The 22,247-nt window shown below is 46.3% G+C and overlaps 1 protein-coding gene across 4 annotated transcripts in view; it reads right to left on the bottom strand.

The window, feature by feature from the left end:
- The window catches only part of LOC134936741 (PH and SEC7 domain-containing protein 4-like), a 109,253-nt gene that overhangs the window by 22,948 nt on the left and 64,058 nt on the right, over positions 1 to 22,247 (bottom strand). For all 4 annotated transcript variants that reach the window (XM_063931959.1, XM_063931958.1, XM_063931961.1 and 1 more), the window contains exons 4-13: positions 14,490 to 15,012; positions 14,267 to 14,398; positions 12,748 to 12,828; positions 11,234 to 11,346; positions 11,065 to 11,123; positions 4,708 to 4,797; positions 2,832 to 2,875; positions 2,524 to 2,702; positions 765 to 835; positions 342 to 487 (exon numbers count right to left, since the gene is read on the bottom strand). In XM_063931959.1, coding sequence (XP_063788029.1) covers positions 342 to 487; positions 765 to 835; positions 2,524 to 2,702; positions 2,832 to 2,875; positions 4,708 to 4,797; positions 11,065 to 11,123; positions 11,234 to 11,346; positions 12,748 to 12,828; positions 14,267 to 14,398; positions 14,490 to 15,012 — 1,438 coding nt within the window. The remainder of the gene's footprint in view (positions 1 to 341; positions 488 to 764; positions 836 to 2,523; positions 2,703 to 2,831; positions 2,876 to 4,707; positions 4,798 to 11,064; positions 11,124 to 11,233; positions 11,347 to 12,747; positions 12,829 to 14,266; positions 14,399 to 14,489; positions 15,013 to 22,247) is intronic.

The following is a 22,247-nucleotide window of genomic DNA, read 5'->3' as shown; positions in this document are numbered from 1 at the left end:
TGAGAGGTGCAAGATATGCTACTGGATTTGGCATCCAGAATGCTTTGCATAACTCAGAATGGCAAATAACTCTGGCTACATGCCCACCACACACACATGAAACGGTTCTCTTGTATGTATTCGCAATGTTGCTGCCCGGAAATTCCCATTTAGTGGCTAAAGAGAAATGGCAGAAATGCGTATGACACTAAATTGTGCATACGTTCACAAAGATGCATATGCAGACAGCGAAACATGCGAAAGAATAAATTGCTAGATGCCGCTGCCCTACAGGGATATGCTGTATTGTTACACCACAGACCAAACCTGGATAAACAAAGCATATACACATTGTTACTCACTGAGCTTGAAAAAGGAAGACGCGCCAATCAGCAGTCTGCAGCCGGAAGACATGGGGTCTCTTGGTGTATTCTCTCGCCTTCTCAGCCAGAGCATGGTGTACACTGATCACTTCCTCCGGGAACTGGAAGTCAGACCTGTACTCATCCTGCTCAGGTGACAAAAGCAAGACACAGCGGAGTGTAAAACAGGCTAGTTCTAAGTCTTGTACATAAAACAGAAAAGAAGGTTTTTATTTTCTTTTAATATGGTGACAAGCTTAACCTAATAATCATGCACGTGCTAAATAAGGGGAAGGGTTGATGCATCAGAGGCTGTATAACTGTTGGATAATAGGTTACAATGTCTCTAAGAGAAGTGTACACTGCAGGCCTTAATATTTCCCATTGTGACAGTTTTCCTATGCTCTATGGAAGTGACCATACCTTTAGGAAGAAGAGCAGCATCCCTTTAAGCACAGTGTGGAACGCCTTCCAGCCTCGCTTTCCCCATGGAGCTTCAGTAGTAAAAGGGGAAAGGTTAGCAAACAGTAAGAAGCAGCATTGAGATTTAGTACATATATGTATATAAAATCAACATGCACAGTAATTCCTGTTTGTATTAATTCATTAAATCAGGAGAAAGTAATTAACTCTGATGAAATAATAGGCAATGAAATGTGTCTCCATTACAAGCATATTTTAGGATTTTTATGAAGAATCAGTACACATGGATTAAGCTGAGGACTAGTATGGAGCGTCAAGACCACAGTCTGCAACTGAAGAGCTTATCCTACACAATAAATGGCTAATGCTGCTCATCACCTCTGCTATGTGTGTCGGCAATCACTAGAGGGTGCCAAACAGACCAAATGACTCCTTTGTGTACTGCAAGCTGTCACAGGTGAAAGTGATACTGCAGGGAGATGTTACAGCCTCTTAACCTGCTGCTGCTAATAATAATAACAATACTGAGAAGGGGCTGGGGAGAAAGATCGTGGCTATATGGACAGGTAGGGAATGGGGAGGGGTTGGGTCAGATAGGGACTTGAGGAAGACAGAGGGAGAAGGGGTTGGGAGAGAGTGGAGTGGTATGGGAAGATAGGGACAGTGTCGAGAGGGATGCAGAATTTTTCAATATGGTATTACATATCTATATATCTAAGTGGTGAACCGGCACTCTCCTTGAAGGGAATAACTTTCTTGGGTGCCTTCTCGATAGATGTGGATATGGAAAGAAAAACAGCGGCCCTCCCACCGACTTGTACAAATGTAATATTATATTATCAAATATCTGCAATACATCTTATGCCAGCTAAATGTCACCGACACTTCGGGGCCATGCCAGCCCTTTTTTCACGGCGTTAGCACGCAGTCGAGTATGAATGAAGCTTCATTCCTGTATTTACTCAACTGCGTGCTAACACCGTGAAAAAAAGGTCTGGCATGGCCCCGAAGTGTCGGTGACATTTAGCTGGCATAAGATGAATTGCAGATCATTTGATAATATAATATTACGTTTCTACAAGTCCGTGGGAGTGCCGCTGGTATTCTATATTATAATATATATTTAAATATATAAAAATAAGGCCAACGCTGCCACTCACCTCTGTGGTGCCGCTAGCTGCTACTGGAGGGAACGCGACGGAGCTCCGTTCGGGACACACACACCTATGTACACTGCACCACCCATCATATACTGCCCCAAAATACACACTGCACTCCCATATCCCTCCACATAGTGTCCCCTATATACAGGACACCACCCTCCTCCATATACTGCTCCCGCTATATATTGAATACCTGTGCATACCTTCCTCCATATGAGTATGCTTCAACCACAGGTTACTGGTCACCACCAGTCGGCCCCACAGTGCTCTGAGCAGTGCAGTGAGGAGAGGTTGGTGTTGGGGCTACAGATGGTGTCACCCCCGGGGCGTGTGAGCTGAAATGCAGATGCCGGCAGCCATTGCATTCGAACAGACCTACAATTGAATAATTCCGTTTGGTGGGCGCCATCTGGTGACTGCCGGTGGATAAACATTTGAATTCCGCCCACAGAGACATTTTACTGGTACTATGGTTATTTTAACTTGTTATGTAGGTATTTTCACCTCTATGATGACCCCGGCACTGGATCCCGTACTGGTATGCTGCACACATACACACACACGCACATATGTATAACCTCCACACACACACTCACTTTTCTTGCCGTCAATGTACGCATGTACTTTTCGGCAAAGTGTTCCTTGCTTGTAAATTGGAGCCTGCGGGTCAGGAGCGGGTATGTCCAAGAAGGGGGAGCTTTTTTTCCGAACAGAGAGAAGATTTTCTGGCCTTGACAGCAGTTTCTCATTGACATTTGCTAGTTTCTCTTCACTCCTGGTATGGAAATAGTAAACTGTGTATTAGGAAAACACAGTATGATCCTTGGGGGTGAATGGCAAAGGAAAATTAACGTTGCAGGTGAGTTTCCAGAATGATAGGTCTCTTTCCTGTCCTACTACTTACACAGCCCATTCCAGTTTCTCAACACGGATCGCCTGGTACAATCCCTACAAAGAGTAAATCAGAATGGTATAATACCATTTCACAATGCAATATAACAGATACAAACATTAAAATGGAACCTGCACAACAAACACACATTTTGCACTGGTGCACCTACACTGTCCCTACATTACACTCCACTATCGGTAGGAAGGCTGAGACGTTGTAGGAGGTTAGGAGGTGCCACGTGTCACAACCTCCTACTACTTTGTAAATACCACAGAAAGCAGCATTATAGAACATGTTATGGTTTTCTTTTTTTGCTAAAATAAGAGTTCCATTTAGGATCCTTTAGATTTTAAATTAATTATGGGTGTAAGCAGGAAAGTGGGGATGCTTCTATTATTTAGTTATTTTGCCTGCGGACGATACTGTATTTTATTATGATTTTTTTTCATTGGTTAAGTGAACCTAGGATCTACTTTTCTGGATTCAATCTGTCAACACAAAGCTGGTTTAAAAAAACGCGAATCCTTCTGCAGAGATGACGACCGTGCGGCCGACGGCCCAACAAATATATGCTCTCTACACCATTTCCTCATTTCAGTAGACTTGCCTACAAGATTAAATCTAATTGAAACTAATTTTTCTAATTAAGCCTAGGTGCACTGATGCATGCAGTCTGTACTGTGCAAGGAATGCCATCATTTCCTATCTCCTCCTGGTATGCAATGCGGTACATCCAGTCCGTACTGTGCAGGAACACCATGGCTCTCCCTAACTCCTTCTGGTATGCAATGCGGTACATCCAGTCTGTACTGTGCAGGAACACCATGGCTCTCCCTATCTCCTCCTGGTATGCAATGCGGTACATCCAGTCCGTACTGTGCAGGAACACCATGGCTCTCCCTATCTCCTCCTGGTATGCAATGCGGTACATCCAGTCCGTACTGTGCAGGAACACCATGGCTCACCCTATCTCCTCCTGGTATGCAATGCGGTACATCCAGTCCGTACTGTGCAGGAACACCATGGCTCTCCCTATCTCCTCCTGGTATGCAATGCGGTACATCCAGTCCGTACTGTGCAGGAACACCATGGCTCTCCCTATCTCCTCCTGGTATGCAATGCGGTACATCCAGTCCGTACTGTGCAGGAACACCATGGCTCTCCCTATCTCCTCCTGGTATGCAATGCGGTACATCCAGTCCGTACTGTGCAGGAACACCATGGCTCTCCCTATCTCCTCCTGGTATGCAATGCGGTACATCCAGTCCGTACTGTGCAGGAACACCATGGCTCTCCCTATCTCCTCCTGGTATGCAATGCGGTACATCCAGTCCGTACTGTGCAGGAACACCATGGCTCTCCCTATCTCCTCCTGGTATGCAATGCGGTACATCCAGTCCGTACTGTGCAGGAACACCATGGCTCTCCCTATCTCCTCCTGGTATGCAATGCGGTACATCCAGTCCGTACTGTGCAGGAACACCATGGCTCTCCCTATCTCCTCCTGGTATGCAATGCGGTACATCCAGTCCGTACTGTGCAGGAACACCATGGCTCTCCTTATCTCCTCCTGGTATGCAATGCGGTACATCCAGTCCGTACTGTGCAGGAAAACCATGGCTCTCCCTATCTCCTCCTGGTATGCAATGCGGTACATCCAGTCCGTACTGTGCAGGAAACACCATGGCTCTCCCTATCTCCTCCTGGTATGCAATGCGGTACATCCAGTCCGTACTGTGCAGGAATGCCAGCTCTCTTCCTATCTCCTTCTACTTTGCAATGTACCACAACCTTTCTGTCTTTAGTGAATGACGGCCATTTTCTCCACTACTGTCCTGTCCATTGTACTCACACATCAAACACTGGACATCATGGAATAATAACGTACCTTCAGTAGCTCCCGGGGAAAATTGCCATCATCATTCATACCATCCAGATTATTAATGAACTCCTGTGCGGTCATGCTCTTCCCTATATTCTGCAGGAGGAAGGTGCAATTTATTTAAAAACAGAATATAAGAAGATAGCAGACTAAGGGGTCTATTTACTAAGCCTTGGATGGAGATAAAGTGGGCGGAGATAAAGTACCAGCCAATCAGCTCCTAACTGCCATGTCACAGACTGTGTTTGAAAAAATAAGAATTTACTTACCGATAATTCTATTTCTCGGAGTCCGTAGTGGATGCTGGGGTTCCTGAAAGGACCATGGGGAATAGCGGCTCCGCAGGAGACAGGGCACAAAAAAGTAAAGCTTTTACCAGATCAGGTGGTGTGCACTGGCTCCTCCCCCTATGACCCTCCTCCAGACTCCAGTTAGGTACTGTGCCCGGACGAGCGTACACAATAAGGGAGGCAATTTGAATCCCGGGTAAGACTCATACCAGCCACACCAATCACACCGTACAACTTGTGATCTAAACCCAGTTAACAGTATGATAACAGAAAGAGCCTCTTAAAGATGGCTCCTTAACAATATAACCCGAATTTGTTAACAATAACTATGTACAGTATTGCAGATAATCCGCACTTGGGATGGGCGCCCAGCATCCACTACGGACTCCGAGAAATAGAATTATCGGTAAGTAAATTCTTATTTTCTCTATCGTCCTAAGTGGATGCTGGGGTTCCTGAAAGGACCATGGGGATTATACCAAAGCTCCCAAACGGGCGGGAGAGTGCGGATGACTCTGCAGCACCGAATGAGAGAATTCCAAGTCCTCTTTTGCCAGGGTATCAAATTTGTAGAATTTTACAAATGTGTTTTCCCCCGACCACGTAGCTGCTCGGCAGAATTGTAATGCCGAGACCCCTTGGGCAGCCGCCCAAGATGAGCCCACCTTCCTTGTGGAATGGGCCTTAACAGATTTAGGCTGTGGCAGGCCTGCCACAGAATGAGCAAGTTGAATTGTGTTACAAATCCAACGAGCAATCGTCTGCTTAGAAGCAGGGGCACCCAACTTGTTGGGTGCATATAGTATCAACAGCGAGTCAGATTTTCTGACTTCAGCCGTCCTTGAAATGTATATTTTTAAGGCTCTGACAACGTCCAACAACTTGGAGTCCTCCAAGTCGCCAGTGGCCGCAGGCACCACAATAGGTTGGTTCAGGTGAAACGCTGATACCACCTTAGGGAGAAAATGCGGACGAGTCCTCAGTTCTGCCCTATCCGAATGGAAGATTAGATAAGGGCTTTTATAAGATAAAGCCGCCAATTCAGATACTTTCCTGGCGGAAGCCAGGGCCAGTAACATAGTCACTTTCCATGTGAGATATTTAAAATCCACCTTTTTCAATGGTTCAAACCAATGGGATTTGAGGAAATCTAAAACTACATTTAGATCCCACGGTGCCACCGGAGGCACCACAGGAGGCTGTATATGCAGTACTCCTTTAACAAAAGTCTGTACCTCAGGAACTGAGGCCAATTCTTTTTGGAAGAATATTGACAGGGCCGAAATTTGAACCTTAATAGATCTCAATTTGAGACCCATAGACAATCCTGATTGTAGGAAATGTAGGAAACGACCCAGTTGAAATTCCTCCGTCGGAACACTCCGATCCTCGCACCACGCGACATATTTTCGCCAAATGCGGTGATAATGTTTCGCGGTGACTTCCTTCCTTGCCTTAATCAAGGTAGGAATGACTTCTTCTGGAATGCCTTTCCCTTTTAGGATCTGGCGTTCAAACGCCATGCCGTCAAACGCAGCCGCGGTAAGTCTTGAAAGAGACAGGGACCCTGTTGTAGCAGGTCCCTTCTCAGAAGTAGAGGGCACGGGTCGTCCGTGACCAACTCTTGAAGTTCCGGGTACCAAGTCCTTCTTGGCCAATCCGGAGCCACTAGTATTGTTCTTACTCCTCTTCACCGTATAATCTTCAATACCTTTGGTATGAGAGGCAGAGGAGGAAACACATATACTGATTTGTACACCCAAGGTGTTACCAGTGCGTCCACAGCTATTGCCTGTGGATCTCTTGACCTGGCGCAATACTTGTCCAGTTTCTTGTTGAGGCGAGACGCCATCATGTCTACCATTGGTCTTTCCCAACAGTTTATTAGCATGTGGAAGACTTCTGGATGAAGACCCCCCTCTCCCGGGTGAATATCGTGTCTGCTGAGGAAGTCTGCTTCCCAGTTGTCCACGCCCGGGAAGAACACTGCTGACAGTGCTATTACGTGATTCTCCGCCCAGCGAAGAATCTTGGCAGCTTCTGCCATTGCACTCCTGCTTCTTGTGCCGCCCTGTCTGTTTACATGGGCGACCGCCGTGATGTTGTCCGACTGAATCAACACCGGTTTTCCTTGCAGGAGTGGTTCCGCCTGGCTTAGAGCATTTTAGATTGCTCTTAGTACCAGAATGTTTATGTGAAGAGACTTTTCCAGGTTCGTCCATACCCCCTGGAAGTTTCTTCCTTGTGTGACTGCTCCCCAACCTCTCAGGCTGGCGTCCGTGGTCACCAGGATCAAATCCTGTATGCCGAATCTGCGGCCCTCCAATAGATGAGCCTTTTGCAACCACCACAGAAGATATACCCTTGTCCTTGGCGACAGGGTTATTCGCAGGTGCATCTGAGGATGCGACCCTGACCATTTGTCCAACAGATCCCTTTGGAAAATTCTTGCATGGAATCTGCCGAATGGAATTGCTTCGTAAAAAGCCACCATTTTTCCCAGGACTCTTGTGCATTGATGTACAGACACCTTTCCTGGTTTTAGGAGGTTCCTGACAGGTCGGATAACTCCTTGGCTTTTTCCTCGGGAAGAAAAACCTTTTTCTGAACCGTGTCCAGAATCATCCCTAGGAACAGCAGACGTATCGTCGGAAAACAGCTGCGATTCTTGGAATATTTAGAATCCAGTCGTGCCGTCGAAGAACTACTTTAGATAGTGCTCTTCCGACCTCCAACTGTTCTCTGGAACTTGCCCTTTTTAGGTCGTGCAAGTAAGGGATAATTTAGATGCCTTTTTTCTTTGAAGAAACATCTTTTCGGCCATTACCTTGGTAAAAAGGCCCGGGGTGCCGTGGATAATTCAAACGGCATCGTCTGAAACTGATATTGACAGTTCTGTACCACGAACCAGAGGTACCCTTGATGAGAAGGACAAAATTTGGACATGGAGGTAATCCTTGATGTCCAGGGACACCATATAGTCCCCTTTTTTCCGGTTCGCTATCACTGCTCTGAGTGACTTTATCTCGATTTGAACCTTTTATGTAAGTGTTCAAACATTTTAGATTTAGACTATGTGTCACCAAGCCGTCTGGCTTCAGTACCACAATATAGTGTGGAAAAATAATACCCTTTTCCTTGTCGTAGGAGGGGTACTTTGATTATCACCTGCTGGATATACAGCTTGTGAATTGTTTCCAATGCTGCCTCCCTGTCGGAGGGAGCCGTTGGTAAAGCAGACTTCAGGAACCTGCGAGGAGAAGATGTCTCGACTCTCCAATCTTTACCCCTGGGATAATACTCGTACGATCTAGGGGTCAACTTGCGAGTGATCCCACTGCGCCCTGAGACTCTTGAGACTACCCCCCCACCTTGAGTCCGCTTGCACGGCCCCAGCGTCATGCTGAGGACTTGGCAGACGCGGTGGAGGGCTTCTTTTCCTGGGAAAGGGCTGCCTGCTGCAGTCTACTTCCCTTATCTCTATGTCTGGGCAGATATGACTGGCCTTTTGCCTGCATGCCCTCATGGGAAAGGAAAGATTGAGGCTGAAAAGACGGTGTCTTTTTTAGCTGAGATGTAACTTGGGGTAAAAAAGGTTGGATTTCCCAGCTGTTGCTGTGGTCCCCAGGTCCGATGGACCGACCCCCAAATAACTCCTTCCCTTTATACAGCAATACTTCCATCTGCCGTATGGGATCTGTATCACCTGACCACTGTCGTGTCCCTGACATCTTCTGGGAGATATGGACAACGCACTTATCTTGATGCCAGAGAGCAAATATCCCTCTGTGCATCTCACATACATATATATAGAATGCATCCTATTAAATGCTCTACATGAATAAAATATTTTCAGTCAGGGAATCCGACCAAGCCAACCCAGCACTGCATCTCCAGGCTGATGGCGATCGCTGGTCGCAGTATAACCACCGTATGTGTGTATATACTTTTTAGGATATTTTTCCAGCTTCCTATCAGCTGGCTCCTTGAGGGCGGCCGTATCTGGAGACGGTAACGCCACTTGATAAGCGTGTGAGCGCCTTATCACCCTAAGGGGTGTTTCCCAACGTACCCTAATTTCTGGCGGGAAAGGGTATAACGCCAATATTTGCTATCGGGGTAACCCTACGCATCATCACACACTTCATTTTATTTTATCTGATTCAGGAAAAACTACAGGTAGTTTTTTCACTCCCACATAATACCCTTTCTTGTGGTACTTGTAGTATCAGAAACACGTAACACCTCCTTCATTGCCCTTAACGTGTGGCCCTAATGAGAAATACGTTTGTTTATTCACCGTCGACACTGTATTCAGTGTCCGTGTCTGTGTCTGTGTCGACCGACTGAGGTAAATGGGCGTTTTTAAAAACCCCTGACGGTGTTTCTGAGACGCCTGGACCGGTCCTAATAGATTGTCGGCCGTCTCATGTCGTCAACCGACCTTGCAGCGTGTTGACATTCTCACGTAATTCTCTAAATAAGCCATCCATTCCGGTGTCGACTCCCTAGAGAGTGACATCACCATTACAGGCAATTTCTCCGCCTCCTCACCAACATCGTCCTCATACATGTCGACACACACGTACCGACACACAGCACACACACCGGGAATGCTCTGACAGAGGACAGGACCCACTAGCCCTTTGGGGAGACAGAGGGAGAGTCTGCCAGCACACACCAAAAACGCTATAATTATATAGGGACAACCTTATATAAGTGTTTCTCCCTTATAGCATCTTTTATATATATACAATATCGCCAAAATCAGTGCCCCCCCTCTCTGTTTTAACCCTGTTTCTGTAGTGCAGTGCAGGGGAGAGCCTGGGAGCCTTCTCTCCAGCTTTTCTGTGAGAGAAAATGGCGCTGTGTGCTGAGGAGATAGGCCCCGCCCCTTTTTCGGCGGGCTCGTCTCCCGCTATTTTTGAAGTTAGGCAGGGGTTAAATATCTCCATATAGCCTCTGTGGGCTATATGTGAGGTATTTTTTTGCCTCTAATAAGGTTTTTATTTGCCTCTCAGAGCGCCCCCCCCAGCGCTCTGCACCCTCAGTGACTGTTGTGTGAAGTGTGCTGAGAGGAAAATGGCGCACAGCTGCAGTGCTGTGCGCTACCTTTATGAAGACTCAGGAGTCTTCAGCCGCCGATTTTGGACCTCTTCTCTCTTCAGCGTCTGCAAGGGGGCCGGCGGCGCGGCTCCGGTGACCATCCAGGCTGTACCTGTGATCGTCCCTCTGGAGCTAGTGTCCAGTAGCCAAGCAGCAAATCCACTCTGCACGCAGGTGAGTTCACTACTTCTCCCCTAAGTCCCTCGTTGCAGTGATCCTGTTGCCAGCAGGACTCACTGTAAAGTAAAAAACCTAAGCTAAACTTTCTCTAAGCAGCTCTTTAGGAGAGCCACCTAGATTGCACCCTTCTCGTTCGGGCACAAAATCTAACTGGAGTCTGGAGGAGGGTCATAGGGGGAGGAGCCAGTGCACACCACCTGATCTGGTAAAAGCTTTACTTTTTTGTGCCCTGTCTCCTGCGGAGCCGCTATTCCCCATGGTCCTTTCAGGAACCCCAGCATCCACTTAGGACGATAGAGAAATGACAGTTGGGAGCTGATTGGCTGGTACTTTATCTCCATCCAAGGCTTAGTAAATAGACCCCTCAGGAGACTATTGTCAGTGGTGAGCAGTAACAGCAGCATGTACGTTAGATACGACAGAAAGTGTCCATTCAGGGGTATAGGTGTGTGCAGGTTTTCCTTATGGGTGTGCATGGTGTAGTCGTGCCCCTACCATGCCACACCCCTAAACTAGGCCCCCTCACTTCTTACAGCGGAGCACCAGCCAACGTTACTGCCTTGCTGCCCCGCCCCCAGGTACACGGCCGGATCTGTGTCTGCTGATCCCAGCTTAGTGACTGTGTTTTTGGGTTGGTGCTGCATAAATGGTGTGTGGGCACAACCCCTGCACATGTCTATGCTCAGGTGGGATAAAGAGGGTATAACTCAGAGATTGCTAATTACCATCATACTGAAATTACAAGAAGCATCTGGTGAAGCTTATACAAAGATAGGCAAAATGTTACCTGTCCGTGTAGGTCTGAATTAAGCAGCATGAGGGCGCAGGTAAGAGTATGAACAGCATCTGAAACAGGCACAACATTCTGGTTTGAGTTCTAGCCCTGTGCAGTCTAACAAATGATGCAAGGAAATGGCACATCAAGCATAACCATCGGATAAGTAACAATCGCTCACCAGCAGATCTGAAGTCCTTAGGGTTGCAGCTGTGGAAACGTGTGGAGAAATGGAACAGGACCCGTTCTCGTTCCTGAGTTTCCCCGGTCAGCACCAGCTCTTGTAACAGAGACCTGAAACATTGCAGATGCATTACACTGAAGCCTCAGGCAACAGCGTTCTACAGAGCTTAAAGAGCACCTACTGTATACCCACAATGAAGGGAGACGATTTGTAGGCTGAACCAATATTCCTGAATACACAGCATACGTATTCAATAAGAACTAATGTCCCATAAATATTAGTCATGAAGTGCCTCAGTGATGTCCCCGGTTCCCAGTGAATTTATATAATAATGTGCTACATCCTCAGGAACACTAGTTTAAGTAAATGAATCCATGGTTTGGAGAGGGCAGCTTCTCTTTACATCATTCCCTGTACTGCAAGATATCAGGTCACGTTCCCGGTCTTTGTCCCCATCAGGGAAGATGTAACATGCAGTAGCAGAGGGAGGTAAAGGGTGGCAGAATTCCCATTTGCTGTATAGATGCTAATATATTTGTTCCCAGATTGCTATTTCATTTATTTCCCATTAAGTTATTCCCTGCTAAGTACTAGTGCCTATACTATACAGTAATAATAAATTAGAGGAAGGAGACAGATTCCACACTGTAGCGGCACCCTAAGGAGGAGTAGGGTTCTACCCATTGTGACTGGTGAAGAAAATAAAAATAGTAAATACAAGTGGTTTTTCTCTTTCTTTCTGTTTTATCACACAAATGATCCTGAAAATACAGTTTGTTAGTTATTAATATTATATTTCACAACTAGGAAGGGATAAAGGACTGAGACTGCTCATCATTGTGGGCCTGCTTCAGGAGGTGGACATTTGCTATTGTGATTTTTACCCGGATTCACAGTTGCGGTAATATGCAAATCCTAATTTAAGCCTTCCCCTTGTATACTTGCATGCGGCAACATATGCTAAATGCCCATTTACCATGGAAGGTAAGTCTGCCAGCGGTTGGAAAAATTTGATATTCGGCGCGTCATCGCTCTCACCATCCTTGCACCTGTCTATGGAAGGCTCAGCGTCTCCTTCTCACCTCCGGCTAAGCATGGCTATGTGGCTCGTTATCTCATACTCACCTCCGGCTAAGCATGGCCTATGTAGCTGTGTTGTCTCATTCTCACCTCCGGCTAAGCATAGCCAATGTGGCTGTGGTACCAAGTCTGAGAACGCGGCTGCTTGCATTGTATCACCCATAGCCTGCCCGTGAGAAAGGCTTTTTTTGTGTTCACTACAGGCCGCCTCCTAGTCACCACCTAGGAACGCCCATGGTTTTGCCTCGCCATCCCTAATGCCAGCGCTCGTACACTCAGAGGAACTCACATGCCATAATCGTTTTCAGTGGCGAATAATCACACAACTGTCCAAACATCGGCATCCACCTCAGAATCACACCCTGTGTGGTTACATGAGACATCCCATTCTCTCAGTGCATGGATTAGGAATACTGTTCTTGCTCACTTACCTAAGAGCCACATCCAAGCTCTTCCCTGTGAAGTCAAAGAGAGACAGGTATTCCTCAGCCACCATGGCGCTGAAATCATTACTGCAAGGAAGCGGTAGACACACAAGTCAGCAATTGGACCACAGTACAAACCACACAGACAGGGGGAGACGTATCAAGCCTTGGAAAGAGATAAAGTAGAGAAGTTGCCCAAAGCAGCTTCTGTCATTTATCTAGCATAGTCTGTTGCTTCGGGCAATTACTCCACTTTCTCTCTCCTACAGTGCACAGCCCTCATTGCAGCTCGCTGTACAGCAGGTGACAAGCCAATGTCAGTGAGTAAACACAAGTTACAATAATTATGAAAAGAAAAAAAGTCTCAGAAAAAAACTCTTTTGCCACTAAGCAAACATATGGGTTATATTCACTAAACAGGAAGTCTCACTCGTTTCCACACAGTATTTAGCAACCTCCAGCCATGGACATGTGACCTCTTACCTATTCCTCCCCTGCACTGTACATTGTTTTGCACTTATGAAAATAGTCATTTAGTATTAATTATTTAATCAATGTGTTATATTGTAATATCAGCAAAACTAAAAAGCCACATGGAGGTATTCTCCTAATTATTACTGAATCCTGGAAGGGTCCAGCCACGTGGTGATCAGGTGATGCTATGTGCAGTAGACTAGCGCTTGCGCCCCTACTGTATTTATTTGGTAAAACATAGCACATGCAGGCGAGCAGGAGATGAAGGTGGCAGGGTTGGGTACGGGATGTTGGCCGATAGGATGTCGGCGGTCAGGGGCACTCAAGTAAACTAACCCGAAACCCTCCCCCCCACATTCTAACCTTAACCCTCCCCTCTGCAGCCTAACCTTAACCTACCCTCTGCAGCCTAACTCTAACCATCCTCCTGCAGCCTAACCCTCACACCGCAGCCTAACCCTAACCATCCCTTCACGCAACCTAAACCTAGCCATCCCTTCACGTAGCCTAACTCTAACCCTCCCCTCCCCAACAACCTAACCCTAGTCCGCCCCCCGCAGCCTAACCCTAACCATCCCTTTACGCAGCCTAAACCTAACCATCCCTTCACGTAGCCTAACTCTAACCCTCCCCTCCCCGCAGCCTAACCCTAACCCGCCCTGGTATACTTATGTTCAGGATTCCGGCATCAGCATTCCGGCACATGTTGGGATTCCAGCACCGGTCTCCAGACCGCCAGCATCCCGTATGTCGGGATGCCAACTACATCCCGTTAGAAAAATCTGTAGCTAATCAGAGCATCAGAATATTAACAGAAACCCAGCTATTCCAGTCTGTCTATGTGCTGGTAAGTTTGAAGTGGGAAGGTTTAGGGGTCTAGGCCAACATGTAGACTGTCCAACGCTAAACATTACAGCATAACAGGGCAGTGATGTGAGGCTCCTGAAACAAAGCGCTATCCTGCTTATTTAATGAAAACGAGACCAGGACAGCAGGAAACGCCTTGCAAGCGATAAGAGCTGATGTCACGCCTCAGTGGCTTAATACTTACTTTTTCTGAAGATATGCAGCAACCTGCGACCTTTTAAAGCCATCCAGATGGAACAGCTTTACTGCCAAACAGCGAGCTGCCTCAGCATCCTGAGTGATGGCCACAGCATCCACGTAGGTCACCTCTTCTGAGCTGTGGAATGAAAATATATGTGCATAGCGTTACATTTTGTAATGGTCTGCAAGTATATGTGCATGGTCACCCTGGTGTTAACTTAGCTCACCCAGAAGTCTCAAAATCCGTGGACACATCATCACATTGATCTATGACAATCTCCGGGGTATCTTGCTGTGACTTCATCTGTAACTCTTCTGTCCTGCCCTCCGACTGATCTGTGACAATATCCTGGGTACTCTGCTGTGACTTCATCTGTAACTCTCCTGTCCTGCCCTCCGACTGATCTGGGACAATCTCCTGGGTGCTCTGCTGTATAGCTAATTCCTCAGTTCTGCCCTCCAATGGCAACCCTCTGCCTACATGTTCCTTGCCTTGGCAACCCTGGCAGAACAGATGAATGCTTTCTTCATGCTTCTCCTCCAGGGGTACGTCTTGGTTATGGCACGATATGAATAAGCCTTCTTCACCTGGCTGCTCCTGCATTTGAGAAGTGGATGAATGGTCTACAGAAGTCAAGGAAGTTGGGAGTTTGTGCTCAGATTCCTCATCCGCTAGTAACAATGCCCATAAACCAGGCTCTGAAAACAGTAACCCTTCATCTTCTTCCACAGCCGCCTCCTGGCACGGAGCTATAAGAAGATACAGAAACGTCACATTACCATTTACCAACCCTAGTACTACCTAACTAAGAGACCCACTCATTAAAGGCAGCTTTATAGTCCTGGGCATCCAGGGACCAACAACTCCTTCTCAGATCTGGAATTATATCTCACTGTGATATTAGTCTGCTCAGGAGTGGCAGAAGTGGAGCTTTTGAAGACTACAGAGGAGCTGCAGATATACGATATATGATGTGTGTGTTTATTTTATAATATACCGTATATACTCGAATATAAGCCGACTTTTTCAGCACTTTTTTTTGTGCTGAAAAAGCCCCCTCGGCTTATACTCGAGTCAGTGCTGGCAATGCAGTGCAGCGGGAAGGAGGGACACGGAGGGCACAGCGCGCGCCTCTCCTGTGTCCCTCCTGCGTGTCTATTAAAGGAAGTACCCATTCGTGAGCTCTGATTGGCTCATGAACCGGCACTTCATTTAACAGATCCGCAGCGGCCGCTGGAGACGCAGGAGGGACACAGAAGAGGCGCGCGCTGTGCCCTCCGTGTCCCTCCTTCACAAGACAACGCGGGAGCGGCGGAAGGTAAGTTATAGCAGGCACTGGGGGAGCATATTTGGCACTTGGGGGGGGGGGGGGGGGGAGGGGGGCATATGTGGCACTGAGGGGGCATGCATATCCGGCAGCATGAGGGTATAACTGGCACTGTGTGGGGGCTTATCTGGCAGCGTGAGGGTATAACTGGCACTGTGTGGGGGCTTATCTGGCAGCGTGAGGGTATAACTGGCACTGTGTGGGGGCTTATCTGGCAGTGTGAGGGCATATCTGGCACTGAGGGGGCATGCATATCTGGCACTGAGGGGGCATGCATATCTGGCACTGTGGGTATAACTGGCACTGTGTGGGGGTATAACTGGCACTGTGTGAGGGCATATCTGGCAGTGTGAGGGCATATCTGGCAGCGTGAGGGCATATCTGGCACTGAGGGGGCATGCATATCTGGCAGTATGAAGGCATATCTGGCAGTATGAGGGCATATCTGGCACTGTGGGGGCATATCTGGCACTGTGGGGGCTGTGTACGGCTAGAGCTGCATTTCCCACCCTAGGCTTATACTCGAGTCAATAAGTTTTCCCAGGTTTTTGTGGTAAAATTAGGGCCCTCGGCTTATATTCGGGTCGACTTATACTCGAGTATATACGGTGTGTGTATATATATATATATATATATATATATATATATATATATATATATATATATATAGTGTGTTTGGTAATGGCGGCACTCAGCAGACTCACGTTTTCAAATGGACTATATATATGTATATATATATATATATATATATATATATATAGATACACACACACATATACATACACACACTACAGTTAAGTTAGTAATTTAATTTCACAATTTCTATTCATTATTTATGTGGAATCAAACGGGCACAGCCTGCCAATAAGACTGCGGATTAGTGGGCACTGTCCTCCCACCACTGGAGCTGTATGCAAACCATCAGGCTTATTGTCAGTAGAAGCCTATAAACGCTGGTTCCAGGTCTGGCTCGTGCGCTCTTCAATTAAAATACAAGAACCCCCCTAACATAAACAACAAATCCTTGCAATTGTAGAGTCACAGAAAGAGACACGTGCAGGTGAATCACACACACAAAGCATTTCTAGGCTATAAAAATTCTTGCAAGAGCACCAATAACTGGTCATAAAATGACTGAGTGACAGGAATGCAGCACAGAATGCTTATGGCAGGGTACTACAGAGCAGGACACACCCACATTATTCCTCATTGGAAGCGTATGAGCAATGGCCTATGAATCTGAGAGGAAGCACATTTCCAGCAAGATAAAGTTCCTCCTGCAATTACTGTGCCATTATTTCTGATTTAAATACAAGGTCAGGACACCCTATCCAGTTACTAGCAGTTCTAATTCCATGTGCTAGTCTACCCCACACTAATATTCACACTAACCGATATTGTATTAACACAAAAGGGGAGATGTATCAACCTTCTAAAGAGGTGGAACGAAATGATATAGACTGTACTATATAAAAGGATAGCTACAATTATTGCTGTGTGTAACTTCCTCCCATACAGGTCTATTCATGAAACAGTGAAAAGATTGGAGAAGTGAGCCTGTGGAGAAGTTGCCCATGGCAACCAATCAGCTGCTCTGTACAATTGTATAGTATGCAAATTATAAATGTTACTTCAATGCTAATTGGTTGCCATGGTCAACTTCTCCATTGGCTCACTTGTCGAAGTCAAAAATATTACATAGAGAGAACATACAGACTACACACATTATGAGTCGCTATGCTTGCAAATACTCGCAGCGAGCACAGCAATATATGGTAACACACGCATTTACACGGACATGTCACAGAGATGGATTCAACACTTATTTCAACAGCACATAATTATAACATATCAAGCGCCAGACATCATAATGATTTAAAATTATATAATGGAGTAACGTCATGTATGCGTATTATTGGAGCGGAGCCAGATAGACATGTCATATTTGGTATTAAAACAACCAGATTAATGTGTAGATTCATTTGATACTTGTTATTAAGTTGTAGGACATTGCAACAAGTAGTTATGATTAAATGTATGAAAGCTAAAATCACTCTTATTAGGACAATGGACAGGAAACTCACGCCAGCCCTCTTGATGTCTTCAAGGCCGAACCTGGTTAGCATACGAACAAACCAGTGACTCATCATGAATGAGAAAGTTCCCTCCCTTAGACTAGATGTGTGCACTCCCCCAAACTAGATAACACATTACAGAGACACACAGGAGTTAGTTGCTGTTTTATCCCAGACGATGGTGGAGATGTTGCCAGACCAGTTCCTGTATTTATTTGCTGAGAGAGATATATTAAGAGGAGGATGCATTGAGGGAATGGTAATTGTATCGCTGGCCTGTAACTGTATGTATTTTGTATTAACTGATTACTGAATAAATTGTAACCATGTAACTATATGTATACTATATATTGTGATATATTGAATACATATCCTTTTAATAACAAATATATACATCAATGAGCTTTGGAACTCAGATAATGTGTGGGTGTATTCTTTTCTCTTAAGGGATGTAGTGTTTTGAGATGTACAGCACACTTTTATCGTATATGGTAATAAGATGCGCCTGGCGTCTGCAGTATATATTAGAGCTGCATTTTAAATATTTGTTAGAAAGCAATTTGGTATTTACAACTTCTCCACACTTTTCACTGCTTCATAAATAGACCCCTTATTCTATTTTACAAAGTTTAATACATCTCTTCTGCTGTAACTATTTGATTAGAGCTGTGGTTTCTCAGTTTTATGAATTCTATCTATCCTTGGTCTTCTCTAAGGACTGGTAGCTGTATTGTTAATCATTTTTAACAAGGGGGGGGGGGGGGTAATTCAGGTAGTCGATCAGGTAGTACTCCTAGGTCCATACAATAATGTGTCCTGTGTCTTATAATTGGTGAAACACAGGCAAGGCATAAACACACAAGCCAGTTTTAGGCTTAGCCCAGTGACTTAACACCAGATAGTGTTTTGGTTGCAGCATAATAAAATAAAAATAAAAAATAGGATTTTAGTACCTACCGGTAAATCCTTTTCTCCTAGTCCGTAGAGGATGCTGGGGACTCCAAAAGGAACATGGGGTATAGACGGATCCACAGGAGCTTGGGCACACTATAAAGACTTAAACTGGGTGTGAACTGGCTCCTCCCTCTATGCCCCTCCTCCAGACCTCAGTTAGAAAACTGTGCCCAGGAGAGACTGACATTTCGAGGAAAGAATTTATAATTTAAACACAGTGAGTGTCATACCAGCTCACACCACGAACATACTGCAAAACATGGCCTTCAACAGAATACCAGCCCACGGTATGAAACCATACAGCCATATGCTGAGAGAATATGGAACACAACCTGTGTGTCAACCCAACCAATAATAAGAAACCACATGCCATGGCATGAACAACGTCAGCGATATCCTGACAGAGAAGAAACACCACAAAGTGCAACCAAAATCAATAACTGCAGACACAGTACGCACTGGGACGGTCGCCCAGCATCCTCTACGGACTAGGAGAAAAGGATTTACCGGTAGGTACTAAAATCCTATTTTCTCATACGTCCTAGAGGATGCTGGGGACTCCAAAAGGACCATGGGGTCTATACCAAAGCTCCACAACGGGCGGGAGAGTGCGGACGACTCTGCAGCACCGATTGAGCAAACATGAGGTCCCCAACAGCCAGGGTATCAAACTTGTAGAGCTTAGCCAAAGTGTTTGAACCCGACCAAGTATCCGCTCGGCAAAGTTAACCCACCGAGACACCTCGGGCATCCGCCCAAGAAGAGCCCATCTTCCTAGTAGAATGGGTCTCCCCCTACTTCGATAACGGCAATCCAGCCATAGAACTAGCACACCGGAACGTATCACAGATCCAGCGTGTAATAGACTGCAGAGACACAGGCGCCCCCAAGCACGCTGGGAGCATACCGGACAAACAGAGCCTCTGTTTCCCCAAACTGAGCCAGATGGGCGACATAAATCTTCAAAGCCCTGACTACATCGAGAGACATTGAATCAGCCAATGCTGAAGTTACCACAGGCATCAAACTAGGCAGGTTTTTGATAAACCCCGAAAACCCTTTTCGGCAGAACTACTATCCGAGTTCTCAATTCTATCCACTTGGAAGATCACACAGGGGCTCTTGTGAGACAAAGCCGCTACTTGCGACAACCGCCTTGCGGTCGCCCAAAAAGCAAAAGCATGACCACTCTCCAAGAGAGAAATTTTAACACAACCTTTAATAAAGGTTCCAATCAGTGAGACACACGAAACGCCACACCACGTCAAGAGCCCACTGTGCCAATGGGGCACAAATGGAGGTTGGATGTGCAGTACTCCTTTCACGAAAGTCTGAACTTCTGGAAAGGTGGCCAATTCTTTTTTTTTTTTAAAGAAAATTTACAAGGAAAACTGCCCTGAAACGGAGCCTAACCGTAGGCCTGCATCCACACCTGCTTGCAAAGAATGGAGAAGAACAACTCAGCTGAAAGTCTGCCATAGGAAGCGCCTTAGATTTACACCAAGACACATATTCACGCCAAATACGGTGTTAAAGCTTCGCCGTTACTTCTTTTTTAGCCTGAAGAAGTGTGGAAATAACCTCACTGGGAATACCCGATCGGACTAGGATAAGGCATTCAACCGCTACGCCATCAAACGCAGCCGCGGTAAGTCCTGATACACGCCCGGATCTTGCTGTAACAGTTCCTCCCATAGAGGAAGAGACCAAGGATCTTCTATGAATAAATCTTGAAGAACTGGATACCAAGCCCTCCTTGGCTAGACCGAAACTATGAGGATCGCCGGAACCTCTGTTCTTCTTACGTTTATCACCTTCAGCAGAGTGAAAGCGGAGGGGACACATAGACCGACTGAAAACACCCAAGGTGTCACGAGAGCGTCCACTGCTATAGCTTGAGTGTCCCTTGACCTGGAACCATATTCCTGAGGTCTCTAGTTGAGGCGAGACGCCAACATGCCCAATTGAGGCACTCCTCAAAGACTTATCACTTCTGTAAAACTTCTCGATGACGACAGTATTTCTCCCGGATGAAGAGCGCGTCTGCAGAGGAAATCTATTTCTCTGTCGTTTACGTCTGCAACGAAGACTGCTAATATAACGTTTACCAGTCCTTCCACCCAGCGGAAAACTATTTCAGCTTCTGCCATTGCCGCTTTGCTCGTTGTTCCGTGCTAGCGGCTTACTTACGCCACTGCCGCCAAGTCGTCCGACAGAATTAACACGGGCAGATCACAAAGAATCTGTTAGTTGAAAACAGCTCTTACTTCAAGAAAGCTTATTGTAGACAAGCTTCGCAGATTGACCTTTTCCTCTGGAAATACTTCCCATGCAAGGACTGCTCCCCAGCCTCGGAGATCTGCATACATGGACACCAGGATCTTAGCCTGGATCGCGAACCTCTGTCCCTCTAGGAGGTGAGAACTGAGCAGACACCACAGGAGCGATATCCTGGCCATTAGAATTATATTCCGGTGCATGTGCCGGTGAGACCCGGACCACATACCCAACAGGTCCCGTGAAAACCACTCTGGCATTTGACCTGCTCACCGAAAAGGCCTCTTAGGCCGCACCCAACTTCTTCATTAACGGAACATACAGAAGGATTTGCACTGCAAATCTGATCCGACTCAGGATCCTCAGACCTCTTTCCACAGGAAAACACAGAACCTCAACCGTTCAGTATCTACCCTGACACCACCTCCGACATCTGCGTCGTTGGGAACAACAGTCCTTCCCTGTGTTGAAGAACAGTCAGAGAAAGTAACAATGATTTGCTCCACTTGTTTCTTGATCTCGCATCAATCAGGCGAACATCTCATTACAGAATAACAATGGCTCTTACTATTGAAAGAAAACCATCATACTACCATCACTCCAGTGAAATGGCAAAGACCATCCTGGCTATCCCTCCAGGTAATCCGAATGCGTAGAACGACGCATGTAAACCTTTTTCTTTATGTTTTTATTTTTTTTTATAACCGGGACAGGAGGACAAGGCCCTGAATCTGACGCACCTCTGGAGTGGCTTCGCGTATTACCTCCCCTTCCAGAGGGGAAACGGTAAGATGTATTAGAAAATCAGTGAGGGGAAACATCTGTAACTCTAGACAGTCACACTCCGGATTCTATAACTAACTCACGGGTCCTGGTCTATTCCCGGACTAACTGAAAGGTAGTAGACGAGTCCCCACCGGAGTGGGGTCCAGGCAGGTAGACTCAGCACCATGTGGTGGATGTGTGAGAAACAGAAAACGACCTCCGCTTCTGCGAACCTAACAAGGCTGCAGAACACTTACCTTTTCACCTTCCATCTGCACAGAAAAGGAAAAGAAAAGAACGGTATCGAACTAGTTAAAGCGACTGCATCCCACAAATGAATATGTCACCAACCGTTGTGAGGGAATCTAACTCACTAAGTTAGATTTACCAGCAGTATCCGCCGAGAGTTACTGAACTAAGGCATCCCCAAACAGCGGCACACTGCCCCAGGGAAAAAACTCCAGTATCTCTCGGAGTCAGCCTCAACATTTCCTCGGCCACCTCCTGTATACGCACTGCAGCCTGCCGCGATGTATAGAGAAGACCCAACATAAGGAAAATCCCCTATCTCTGCAGGATAATTCTA

This window comes from Pseudophryne corroboree, chromosome 6 (assembly GCF_028390025.1).
Source record: "Pseudophryne corroboree isolate aPseCor3 chromosome 6, aPseCor3.hap2, whole genome shotgun sequence".
NCBI lineage: Eukaryota > Metazoa > Chordata > Amphibia > Anura > Myobatrachidae > Pseudophryne > Pseudophryne corroboree.
Note: the sequence above shows the minus strand (reverse complement) of the source record. Positions and strands in the feature narration are given on the sequence as shown.